We start from the raw sequence: 13,920 nt of genomic DNA, 5'->3' as shown, positions 1-13,920 counted from the left end.
GAGGGGGGGGAGGTGTAATACACTGTTGGATTTGGAAGTTGGGGAGGTAGTGAGGGAAGATTATTCATTGTTGGTTGATGTTGGTAACGTAGGATTTGGAGTAGTCTGTTCCTTCTCATTGATGAGAATGGATGTCTTGGCATTATTAAAAGTGGAAGAGATTATATCCTGGTTTTTTGGTTGAGTGGGATTGATGATGGTCGAGTCCCTAGGTGACTTTATAATGGAAGCTTCTATTTGCATTGGAACAGACCGGGGAAGTGTAAGTGAATTGATATGATCTTTAGGAGATTTTGTGTGTGGCACTTGGTCATGTATGATGTCCATTTAGCATTCTTCAGATTTCCCATTTGCCATGGGAATTAGAGAAGCGTTGGAATTATCGGAAGGTTTTGTAGTAGTACTGTGGTCATTTTTATAGAAGTGATGGTTGTATTTTGTGTTAAATCCATACTATCAGGATTATTTTCAAAGTTATTATTGGAGTGTTGGTTAAGTAAAAGATTATGGTTATTAGGTATTTTAACTAATAATTGCAAGCTAGGTATAGTAGATTGCATGCCTTTGTCCACGTACATGTTGTGGCCTTGGTAGGTGTCATGCGTAGTTAACGTGCATTGGCTGGAGAAAAAACATCCGGTTTTGTGTTATTATTTTCTTCTAAAACCTTGTGCTGATCCATTAAGGTGAAAAATTGATTACTAATCACAAGTGTCTTAGAGAGCAATGGTGTATTAGTGGATAAAACTTTTTCTTTTTATCTTTTCCATATGGAACATGAGTAACCTTTTCCACGTAATTAAGTTTTTGAGTATTTATATACTTACCTGTTTCAGCATCATAAATTCTGACATTGATACCTGGAACATCTTGAACATTACTGGATGTTGTTTGTGGGCGTGTGCTTTTCCTTTTGTCTTTGCAAAGGAGACTCTTCTCCAGTCCTTTACAATTGGTTCTTGCTTCTGCTCCTTAACTTGACTGATTTCATTATCAGCTAACTTTGCGTTTGGTTCCGAAGTGGAGTAGTGACACTGTAGGGCAACATGGCCTAATCTTCCACAACTTTTACATAGAAATTTTTCTCCCTCGTAACAGATATCCTGTTTGTGGAATCCAATTAAAATAAAAGGTTTAATTGGCTTGTCCATGGGGATTTCGACACATAACCTTGCATATCGCCCCCTTAAGGTAGCGAAAGTACAAGCATCAACCTTTATGTTATCAATACAATAAAAACGATCTACGGTTAATGTGCTATCTAAAAATCCTATCGTATTTTTCAATTGAATTGACTAATTAATTTATCTGGTTTAGTGGTTGAGGGGGTTAAATAATACTGCTCATAAGAATCTGTCGATCTCTTACTCGCCAATTCAAGCTAATCTAACACCAATATGTCTATAGAGTTAGAATCAACAAGAATGCATTTATAATTCCCCTATAATAACCAAGCAAAGCAATTAACATATGTCTATTCTAACCGCGAATCCATTCCCCGATGCCCGGGTTCTAGAACTTGCTCTACTGAATCCTAGATGCAATCTAGAATTTCCATTTTTGAGTTCAATTATAGACTCGTAAATAGTATTTAATTGGTGATCAAGCAATCAAATAATTAAGCGCAGGATTGAATAAATAAACCAATATGATAAATCAAGAATCAAAATCAATATTCAAGTAACAATAGTCATGGAAGAACCACAACCCTAGAACGTGAAGTTTAGCTCCACATAGACATGGTAACTAAAAAACAAATCATACAAAGATACATAAAAATTACTCCCTCTGTTCCAATTTATGTGAACCTGTTTGACTGGGCATGGAGTTTAAGAAAAAATGAAGACTTTTGAAATTTGTGGTCCTAAATAAGTCAAAAAGGGGTCCAGAGTATTTGTGTGGTTATAAAAGCTAGGATAGAATTGTAAATTTAAGCTAAATTGTTATCAATTTTAAAAAGGGGTCATTCTTTTTGGAACGGACCAAAAAGGAAATAGGTTTACATAAACTGGAACAAGGGTAGTACAAAGTTTGGTAGAAGAAAAGATGAAACCCAGCCTCCACGGCGACTCTGTGCTTTCCCTTCCTCAAAAATTGTGTAAAAGTCAAGTTTGATGACTATTTATAAGTGTAGAAAAAAAAGCAATAACTAAGTGCCCAGAAAAGAAAAAAAAAAAAGGAGAAGAAATAACTTCGAAATAGGACCCGTGCGTCGCCAACGTAACGGAAGCAAACACCTTGGTGTCGCTTTGTTACGACTGAAATTTGTCGCACCGCACCTCTCCATGTATTCCAAATGTTTAATGCTTTCTTTGGTGTAGCGAGATGTTGGCCTAACTCCCACGTAATTTCTTAAACTTTCCTTCTTTATAATACTTTCATGTTATTTTGTCTTTATGCTATATTGTAACTTCTCGCCATATTATAATTTACAACCTTCAGTGGCGTGACTTCTTCAACTTTTAGCAAATTCCTTCTATTTCATATCATAATAATGTCCCTAATTCACCAAATAACAACTAATTAGCATAATTAACAAATTTTGGGCTTATTCAACACAAAATATAACTATAAAGCGATAAAGATAAGAGTAAGATAATATCAAAACATACACAAATATGCCCATCATCAGTTGTCGGTATTAGGCAGATATAATTTTGTGTTTCAAAATGACACTTGAACTAAAGACAGTTCTGATGTCAGCTACATAGAGAACTGTTCCAACAGCAATCATTTTCAGTACAAAAGCTGAAGAAGGCTATTTCAAAACCAATATTAATTTATTTCAAAATATTCTTGGTTCATTTGCCTAAAACTGTAATTAGTCTTCATTTGGCTGAAAAACAGAAGTATCAAATTGTTGTACTTTTCCAAAAAACTCTTACATCACATCACCATGCCACCATCAATAGTTAAAACCTGCAAGAACATATAATTGAAACAATAAGATCCTCAAAAATTGCATTTTTTGTGACATAAACAAGGTGGTAAATGCTATAAAATATAAAACCTGGCCAGTGATATAATTTGCTGCTGGATTAATGGCCAAGAATTCCACCAGTCCAGCAACTTCTTCTGGTTGACCATACCTTCCTGGAAAAATATTTAAGAAACATAAATAAGTACAAGATCAACTCTTGAGGGGATTAAATAACAGCAGTCAAGCTCAAAGTTTATGCATTATTTCGTATAATGCAACGGCTTTACCCCAAGCACGTTCAGGTCGACTATATGAATCCTCACTGACCATGTCACTCCATTTAAAGTCATCTCAGTCAAATATTACACAAAAAATGAGAAGTACTAGAATTTCTAGGACTAAAAGACTCCTAACATAGGATCTAAAATAAATGTACTAACATGACTAAAATTTAATCCCAACTAATTGATATCGCCTACATAGATCTTTTTCTTCCGTTGTGCCCTAATTTTGCTAGGTCTGCATGGACTTCAAGATGATTTCGTACAATTTGAGAAATTGATTCCAATTTAGAAGACTGATGTCATAGTTTCTCACATAAATTATGGGATAAATTGATTGTAGCACCATAATATTAATTGTAGGAATGAGCTCTAGTACACAAAGCCACATTACTAAGCTAACCAATGTTATCACGAAATCCATAAAGGACGACTGTATTTCTTTTTCCTCATCAATGATCAACATATGTGAGGCAGGTAACCTCTCATATTGAAGACCTAAGTTTTTATTAGGAGCACATTCAATCAAGGTGAAGCAAGCGTCTGGAGGTAGCTCGACGTCATCTGAAGGTATAAAAAAAAATATTAGAATGACATAAGTTGGATTTGAATTTGTGACCTAAAGCATCTTTTGAACCCCTTTACACACTAGAGTCTTCCCTCACTGGTCAGAGGCTGAAGAATTCTATATGAGGCCGCGAGTTCGAACCTCCATAGGCTTATTCCTTATCAAAAAAAAAAAACACTAGAGTCTTCCCTTATATTAAGGGGATTCAACAGTTTATATATACTAAAAATGAGTTCGTTTTTGTACTATTTGCACGATATAATTTTTTCAATGAAGGGGATTCAATTGAACCCCCTTACTGATACCTAGCTCTGCCCCTGGGTGCTGTCTTATGCATCTCTCGCCCTGCAGAAGTGCTCAAGCTCAAAAAAACCATTTATAAAATCCCAAGACCTTTAATTGGACTCTAGAGAGGATGCCTTGGAACAACTCCTTGTACGCCATCTCGTTTTCAGTTTGTCAACTGAAGCAGGATTTATGATAAAAAAAACAACAGCAACAATTTATCCTGAGATAGTAGCTATATACATGGAGAGAGATCTGACCTAATGGGACTTGCCCCAAAATCTTTTTCTCGATGTCATCCCCTAGCTTAGCAGTCATATCAGATGCAATGAACCCAGGGGCAACAGCATTCACCTGTTATTCGGGAGGACTTATTAGATTAAAACAGAGACTAACTAATGTAACCTGAAGTTAAGCATGTCCCAACAACATACATTAATATTTCTACTTGCATATTCCTTGGCCACAGTTTTAGTCAGGCCAATAACACCAGCCTTTGCTGCACTATAGTTAGCTTGCCCAAAATTGCCAACCAGGCCAACTACTGATGCTATATTTATTATCTTACCCTGTTCACAATAAGATGAATGATATTAGTGCTGGAGCGAATTTTGAGGAAAATAAATGGTTTTGCAGATGACTCATAAGACCATTCTCAATGCCTTACTGAATTATGTTTCATACAAAGAGCTTCAAATCACATGAATAAAAGTACCTTTTTCTTCTTCATCATAATCTTGGCTGCCGCCTATAGATAGACAGATGGTTAGATCCGCAATCTAAAATTTGAAATCTATCAAAGTGATCAAAGTGAATGGTCAATAATCTAAAAGGCACCTGTGTACAAAGGTATACGCCAGTTAAATTTAGATCGATAACCTCTTGCCACTGTTTAGTAGTCATTCTCATCAATAAACCATCTCTTGTAATACCTGAAACCAAATTATCAGAGAGGTTTTACTGGATAGGAACTGATATAGTAAGAGGAGAGTCTTTTCTAATAACCTGCATTATTTATCAAAACATCAACAGTTCCCCATGCATCAACTGCCTGCAGAAATTTCACAAAACCAAAATGAGAACTTGGATTTTCCAAACAATAAGCAACATTCGAATATGCTCACAGTTTTTATCATAGCTTCCACATCTGCTTCTTTGGAAACATCTCCGCCAAAACTAAGAGCCTGGCCACCACATGCCTCAATCTGTTGAAAGCATAATCCATAAAAATCATATATTTCTCCCATTAAGCCATTAAGAAAGAAACCTCAAAGTTAAGATCAACTACAAAATCTGGCAATGATAAAGGTTAAACCCCCAGCAACCAATAGATGGGGATAACCACCAGACACCAGTAATCCTAACTGTATTTATCGGTGTGTGATATTAAGTACATTCACATCAGGAAAGATATTCACTTAGGAGGCAGCACTTCACCTCTTTGCAAACTTCTTCAGCCTCCTTTGATGACCTTGCATAATTAACAAGAACCTGAAAAGTTCAAGACCAACCTTTTCAGAAGCAAACATTAAATAAAAAGCATTAGTTATTGTAAAGCAGTTAAATATGAATCTGGAGCAGAGAAAGCAACATGAAAAGATGAACTCTATGTCTATGAAAATTTCTATCAGAGAACCACATATACCAAAACCATGTTATTTCTTCCCTAGGAAAACTAGTCCTAGCAATGCAGCAGACTTCAGCTCACATAATTTGGTAGTTACAATCTCACGGCTTATCTGTTCAAGTACCTTTTCCATATGAACCATCCTAAGAATTATTTGAAGAAGCGCTTCAGAGAAAAAGTAATGCTTACCAACTATATGAAATTTAGTAGATTTTACTAAACCAACCAGTTTTCAGACTCTGCTCTTCAGCTTGACTTTACCAGTTACAATCGAATTAATTCAGGGCAAAAGTCTCAAGAAGAATGTGAATCCCAATTAGGCCTATCACGTAGGAATAACTTTCTTTAACTTAGATCGAAATTTTTGGTGAAGCATATCTTGTACCTTACATCCAGCTTTCCCCAGAGCCAATGAAATTGCTTTACCGATACCTCTGGAAGCTCCAGTAACAATAACAACAGGAGCCTCAGTTTTGGAAGTGACTTGTGGCGCTGCTTGTTCAACTGTGATAGCTTGTGCGTTTACAACTGCACAAATCATTAGCAATGAATAAAATCTGCATAAAGCAACACTATCTAGTTTTTTGTTTTAGAAGGTAAAGCAAATTTGTAGGTAAACTAGCACAAAAGGATGTCGTATTAAAACTGAACAAATTATTCAGAAGCAAAACATCAAAAGTATGCCCCTTGTAATCATGCATGGCTTCTAACATTTAACACTGATTCAGCTTCATTTACATGTTCCAATCTACACCACGAGTAAAGTAAAGTATACGATGATAGAGTTAGCACAGCCTTCAAAACATCTTCTGTTTCTTTCGTTCCATATAGTCCACGATATACTTGCTGGTATAGTATTCCACCACTCGAGCTTGCTCTTTCCTTTTAAGGTGGAATTCTCTAATTTCCAACATACGCATAAATTAGCATTTATTTGAAACGTCTTATACACCCATAACAAGTACTAAATTGAAACAGAGACATTATGACATACACTCCAGTTGATAAATGCTTGAGGCAAAAAGAAAAAAAGAATTATACATAATATAACATCTAGTCCAAAATCTCAACTTTCCCTTAATTCAATATCCAAAAGAAATGCTAGACAAATATAAGATGTTTCTTAAACAATCACTTCTTTTTTATTTATCTAGAAACTCAACTATTATTTTTTCTTTTGTGTGTGATCCTGCACATATACATCTATATACATTACACACACACACACACTCTAGTTAACAAATGCTTGAGCTTGACCAAACTTCACACGTAGCGTCTAGTCCAAAATCTCAACTTTCCCTTTATTTCAAGAACTTAATTACAGAAAATGCTACAACTCATATCAGATGTTTCGTGAACGATCACTTCGTATTTGGTTAAACTCAATGTTATCTTGTCCTTGATCCTCTCTGACTCTGTGTGTGTGATCATATAAAGGCAACCAAATGTGCGTGCGTATGTGTGTTGTATGTGTCTGACATCTGTGTATATATAAATCATATAAGGCAACCAATAAAAAAAACCCAGTTAAGAGAAAAAGCTATGGAACTTAGAAATATTATTACCAGAGGAAATTGAGTTTTTGCTGTTTGATCTGCACTGCAAGCTGGAGTAATTTCTGGGCTGGGGCTGAATTAGCCTAAATGGTTGAAGAAAATTACAGATTTTGTTGTCAGGCGTTGTGATTCTTCCCTCTGATTTAAGGGACATAAGAGGCGATCCTGTAGCAGAGAAAGCCATTGATTTTCCAATAAAACAAGAAATTAATGAAATGCAATAAAAGTGGTTCTGCTTTGTGTAAAAAGTGTATGTATAGAGATCACAATGCGGGTGGTTGTGGGTGGTGGGTCGCCGGTCGATGGGGTGGGAGGAGAAGTTCGATGTTTTCGACAAAACTTTGGAAATGACGAAAGAGAAGAGAGCTGTCTTTGTTTTTGTAATGGCGGACGATTTGTACGAGGTTCTTATTCGGTTGAGCTTTTATTTAGGTGGGCAATGTAATAATAACTTAAAATTGGAGGACTAACTAGCAAAATTTATACTATTATTATAACGATGGACCGCAGAAGTGGATGATTGGAGAATAAGTGAACTCGCAGAACCCAGATTTTCTTCGTAATACGGCAATAGATGGGCAGAATATTTAATTCGAGGGTTTGGTTATTTTTTATTATTGGGAGTTGTGGAGTTCGATTATGAGCGATTTTTAGAATTCACTATAAATTAAAGGGTGAGTAAACTCTACATTATTTTGATGTTAGATCTTGTTTTCCATGAATTATTACACCTAGACTATGTGATTTAAAGCGAAACACTTGGAGGTTTTTGCTATGATTTTTGGTGAGTGAAAATTGGTGATTTAGGGGTTGATTTGAGGTCCCTTTTGGATAAAAGACATATATTTGGACTCGTATTAGAATGAGTATTCGGGAATTATAAGTTTTGTTGGGTTCCAGGGTGCGGGCCCGGGATTGTTGACTTGGTATGTTTGTTAAAGATCAAGCTTTATTGTTTGAGGTTGTTTCATATGACTTTTGTTGATGTTATTAAGTTATTTTTGGCCAGATTCGAGCCGTTCAAAGGTTGATTCGCGCGGGATGAGATTTCTATAGTATTGATTGGCCTGCTTGAGGTAAGTATCTTATCTAAATTTGGTTGAGACACTAGTTGCAATTGAGTTATTAGTGTTGGCTACGCGCTATGGGTGGCGTACATGTGAGGGGATTGAGCCCATGTGCGTGCATTAGGGTTTTGTCCATGCTTGGGATAGCGATTAGACTATAATATGCCTTGAATTGATTGCTAAGCTTCATGCTATCATGTTTCTTATGTTTGTAACCCCTTTGTGAGCTAATTAAATCATGTTGGAGGTTATTTATTGGTTGATCTCCTGATCAAAGGTGTTAATTGCTATTTTTGTGGCGTAATCGCCTAATTTGAACTATGGTAGTATACTTTGCGCATGCCTACACCTTAGCATGTCACTTATATCAATCCATGAGTATGTAATTTGATATCCATTGTTCATGTACATGTATTCTTGTATATGCTTTTTGTATGATATGGGTTGTGTTGATAACACGTGAGTGATCCGTACGATTCTGAGTTATGATAGCACGCGAGTTGTCCGTGCGGTTGTTGTATATAAAACGTGAGTTATTAGTGCAGGTGTGAATTCTCATGTTTCTCTCTTGATGGTATACACACGGTATGAGGGAAAACTTATCAATATTTGGTTATTGCATTTTTTCTCTACTTGCAATTTTCTTGGATGTATACATATTTTATTCGCACATCTTCTCTATATGCTAGATCTGGAATGTATACATGCCTCTGTTGGATTTTGCATCTGTTACTGCTACAGTTTTCTAGAATAATTAGTTGTTTAGTTTTAGGAGGAGTCTGCTAGAAGATTCAGAATTTTAATTATAGTAAGAGTTTAGTAATTTAGTTGTAGGAGGAGTGTACTACTTTATTTATTTGGCTATTTAAAGCCCTATGATTAATAAAATTTTAGAGACAATTTTTCAATCCTATTTTCAACCTTCTTGCTACTTGCATATTTTTCTAAAATCCATAACAGTGGTATCAGAGCCTCCATTGATCTTGACGGATATCTGAATTCGCTTAAAAACAACCGCTTTTAAACCATACACATTTTTACCCATACCGATTTTTAACCAAATTTTTAACAATGGCAAGCAGCGGTCTCTCTTTGAATACCCCACAAACTTTCACTGGTGAAAACTATCAGATTTGGTCAGTGAAGATGAAATCTTATCTTGAAGCTTATGATCTATGGGAAGTTGTAATGGAAGACAGACTTATACAACCACTTCCTGCAAATCCTACCCTTGCCCAAATCAAAGCTCATTCAGATGAGAAAACCAAAAAATACAAAGCCAAAACTATAATTCAAAATTCAGTTGCAGATTCAATCTTCTCTAAAATCATTGCATGTGAGACAGCAAAAGAAGTTTGGGAAACACTCAAACAGGAGTATCAAGGAAGTGAACGAGGGAGACAAAATCAGATTTTAAATTTGAAAAGAGATTATGAATCTCTTAGAATGCAAGATGATGAGACCATCGCTAAGTATTCTGACCGAATTTCTTTAATTGTCAATAAAATCAGGTTGCTTGGCGAGGATTTCAAAGATGACAGGATAGTTGAAAAAATTCTTGTGACAATTCCCGAGAGATTTGAATCCAAAATTTCCTCTCTGGAAGAGTCTAAAGATCTCTCTACCATCTCTGTTGCAGAATTAATAAGTGCTCTTCAAGCACAAGAGCAAAGAAGGGCCCTTCAGACAAGACAAAGTTACTGAGGGTATTTTTAATGCGAAACACCAAAAAGAAAAAAACGATTATCCTTATTGCAAATATTGCAAAAAGAAAACACACTTAGAAAAATTTTGTTGGTGGAGACCTGATGCATTATGTGGAAATTGCAAACAAAAAGGTCATGTTACAAAAGTGTGCAAGTTCAAAGATGCTCATGCACAAGCACTAATAGCAGAAGAACGAATTGAGGATGACCTTCTTTAGACTGCAGCAACAGAAGCAAGGAGGAGTGTTGGATTTTGCATCTGTTACTGCTATAGTTTTCTAGAATAATTAGTTGTTTAGTTTTAGGAGGAGTCTGCTAGAAGATTCAGAATTTTAATTATAGTAAGAGTTTAGTAATTTAGTTGTAGGAAGAGTGTACTACTTTATTTATTTGGCTATTTAAAGCCCTATGATTAATAAAATTTTAGAGACAGTTTTTCAATTCTATTTTCAACCTTCTTGCTGCTTGCATATTTTTCTAAAATCCATAACAGCCTCGTTATGTATATCGTCTCTATATGCTGTTTGGTTTGATTTGTGGGAGTACGGTATATATATTCTCTATATGTCTACCTATATACCGAGACTTGATAATAGATGAATATCTTCTTTATAGGCTGGATTGTTAGTCAATACAAGGCTTGTCATTACCTCTTGTGCACCGAGGTGACTTATCTGTGTGTTATGATTTGATGATATTACTGTTGTGTACTTGTGAAATTTATGAATTGAACATGTTATTAGCGAGTATCAATGATAATTCTTTTCTCTATTACCTCGCCGAGGTTAGTTATGATACTTGTTGAGTACATGGGGTCGGTAGTACTCATATTACACTCTGTACTTAATTGTGCAGATCCAAGTATTGGATCGAGCGGAGAGTCGTTGTGATTGTTGTTGTGAGTTGCGGAGAGACGAGGTAGAGTTGCATTTCGACCGCAGTCTTTGGCGTCTCTTGCCATTTTAGTTGTTGTTGTCATTATTCTGACAGTATTTTCATTTTGTATTTCTAGACTTGTGCTTCTATTTTAGAGCTCATGACTTCGTATTTCTAGTTGCGGGGAGGATTTTATCTATTGACGCAATTTATTTATGGCATTTGATTTTATACTTGTACTATTTCCATTAATTCCATTATCTATTCCACCTTTGTTTTGCTTGGCTTGCCTAACAAGTAAGTTAGACGCCATCACGACCGGAGGGTGATTTTTGGGTCGTGACATTCATCAAACTGTTAACCGTTTGACATTAACAATACAGATTGATGCTGACCAGTCAGATCTTCGATTTAGCTAAAATTATTGTGGCATTTTCATTTTGGAATCTCATGCCAACCATTACACCATCATTATATGCAGAGTACTGTTCCCGACTTTTCGATATCAAAATTCATATGTTTCCCCGTTATTACAGGTAGAGAGCTATTAATTCAATGTTGAGTTCTCATACCCTTGACATAGTAACAATCGAAAGCTACTACACCAATAAAATCAGCTGAATTCACTAACTTATCTAACATGCAATTGATTGGAAGAAAGGAATTAAGGGAGAAGAAATGGAGAGAAGTGAGGAGGTGAAGAAGATGAGTCTGATAATTCTCATTAACTCAAAAATGAGATACACGTGAGTGGGTCCTTTTATAACATATGTTTTAGAAATGAAGTCTCTTGACATGTTTGGGAGCTTTGTAACTGTGGCTCAAGCCCCAAGGAATCAATTTAGTGGAGAAGAAAAATCTACGACGTTCAATCTCAAATAAATATGGAACAAAATAAGAGAAACACTTTGGGCATGTGTTTGGTATAAAGAATTTTAATTTTCTCATGTTTGGTGGGTTTAAATATTTTAAAAAATATTTTTCCCATGAACTCATTCTCCTTCGGTTGCGAAAAATAACTTCTCTACCAAAAGAAGAGAAAACCTTTTCCAACCTTCCCAACCCTATACCTCCCATCCACCCTACCCACACCCACCCACCCTTAACCCTTCCACCAGACCTCACCACCACCCTCTATCCCTGCCACTCCCTACCCCTCACCACTCTCACCCTGACCCCTAGACCCTGACCTACCACTCTCTTATGCTCTTACCCATTTCGTATCACATAATAAATATTTAAATAATATATTTTTCAAAAAATACTTTTTTGCTATCTAATCAAACACTAGAAAATAAGTAAGAAAATTACTTATTTTTCAAGAAACACTTCATACCAAACACACTCTTAATATGTTTTTTATATCCTTAGTATGTAGTTAGATTGAGAATGATGTCTTTTAAGCGTGAAAATACTCAAGTGTATTGTCACGGCCCAAAATTCTAACATTGCGGCCATGATGGCACCTAAGATTGATTGCTAGGCAAGCCAACTCTTAATAAGAAATAATGAGCTAGTCTAATAGGTAACATCATCACAAGACATAATGAAAGTTAAACTCAGTTACATATGATAATAAGTCAACCATACACCTTTTACATAACCTCCTAAGATTTAGTGTCACGGAGTACGTGAGCCACTAGAATACTACATATAAGGTCTGAACAAGAATGCAGTACGGTTTTATACAAAGAAAAAAAAATAGTAGATAAATGATAGGAATGGGACTTCAGGGTTTGCGAACGCCAAGCAGCACTACCTCAAGCCTCCTGAAAAAGGTCCGAGCAATCACCTTTGAACGTCGCTGGGACCAACAGCGAAATCTGCACAAGAAATGCAGAAGTATAGTATGAGTACAACCGATCTCATATACTCAATAAGTATCGGGCCTAACCTCGACGAAGTAGTAACGAAGCTATGACAAGACACTCACTGTAAACATGTACGGTGAGCAATAAGCAGAACAACAATAACAAGATAGAGAAATAGGAAACTACATAATGAATGGTATAAGAAAATAAATGAGAGAGGGCCCCAAAATAACACTACATCACAACGTCAAAATAAAACACGGTAGGAGAGCATAGCAACCAAGAACAAGTACAAGACATTCTTTATGTTGTGGTGCGTAACCCGATCCAAATATCAATACCAATGAGTGTTCATACCATTGCGGCGCGCAACCCAATCCTCATATCAATAACAGCATCATTGTGGTGCTCAACCCAATCCCAATAACAATACCATTACGGCGTGCAACCCGATCCCAATACCAATTTATTTGAAAATTCCCAATAATAATCAAATACGGAGGGAGAATCTTCATAACATAACATAAAAGAGAACTAAAAATGCATAATTCACCAAGGAAATACGAGCACAAACAAAGAAAATCTAACAATCCAATATTCATGAACTGGCCTCACAACATATGTCAATAAAGGTTTCAACAAGTCGTAAACACGAGAATAATCTTAAGATCATACAATTCGATATAACAAGGTTGAGTAAAACAAGAAACAAGTAAGGCACTAAGACAGGTAAAAACATCTATCTAATAACATGCAGGAACATGTAATAAGTAAAGACGTACGATAAATAAAGGCTTTTAATAAGCTAGAACATATAGCAATAAGGACATTGAACAAGTGAAGACACATATATCAAATAATAACATGTATCAAGTAAGATCACATATAATAAGTAAAAACACGAAATAAGTAAAGACATGGTACAATTAAAGATATGCAATAAAGTGGTATACACAGCATGCTTCAATCCATGACGACGTATATACACTCATCACCTTGTATATACGTCGTCCCCACACATCGATCACGTAGCAAATAGACCAACCACATCCTAATTCTCTCAAATCAAGGTTAACCACAATACTTACCTCTTTCCTGAACAAGCCTCCAAACACAGCTTTCCATTTAGAACAAGGCTCCAAACACTGCTTTCCATTTAGAACAAGCCTCCAAATACAGCTTTCCCTATAGAACAAGCCTCTAAACCATCCAAATCTAATCAA

The 13,920-nt window shown here is 35.9% G+C and overlaps 2 protein-coding genes across 2 annotated transcripts; one reads left to right on the top strand and one right to left on the bottom strand.

Moving 5' to 3' along the window:
- Nucleotides 1–2,565: 2,565 nt before the first annotated feature.
- LOC109218902 (3-oxoacyl-[acyl-carrier-protein] reductase 4-like) lies at nucleotides 2,566–7,654 on the bottom strand. Its single transcript, XM_019383300.1, has 11 exons — nucleotides 7,247–7,654; nucleotides 6,067–6,209; nucleotides 5,492–5,545; nucleotides 5,179–5,259; nucleotides 5,060–5,105; nucleotides 4,892–4,986; nucleotides 4,770–4,802; nucleotides 4,489–4,623; nucleotides 4,315–4,408; nucleotides 3,011–3,093; nucleotides 2,566–2,919 (listed from the first exon to the last, which is right to left on the bottom strand). The coding sequence occupies exons 1-11, from the start codon at nucleotides 7,419–7,421 to the stop codon at nucleotides 2,887–2,889; spliced, it is 972 nt and encodes a 323-aa protein (XP_019238845.1). The 5' UTR covers nucleotides 7,422–7,654; the 3' UTR covers nucleotides 2,566–2,886.
- Nucleotides 7,655–9,375: 1,721 nt separating this feature from the next.
- Nucleotides 9,376–10,008, top strand: LOC109218896. The gene has a single exon (XM_019383296.1). It carries the CDS (start codon nucleotides 9,376–9,378, stop codon nucleotides 10,006–10,008), a length of 633 nt encoding a protein of 210 aa, XP_019238841.1.
- The last annotated feature ends 3,912 nt before the right edge of the window (nucleotides 10,009–13,920 follow it).

The sequence above is a fragment of the Nicotiana attenuata genome, unplaced genomic scaffold, assembly GCF_001879085.1.
Source record: "Nicotiana attenuata strain UT unplaced genomic scaffold, NIATTr2, whole genome shotgun sequence".
Classification (NCBI taxonomy): domain Eukaryota; kingdom Viridiplantae; phylum Streptophyta; class Magnoliopsida; order Solanales; family Solanaceae; genus Nicotiana; species Nicotiana attenuata.
This window is presented reverse-complemented; position numbering and strand designations above follow the sequence as displayed.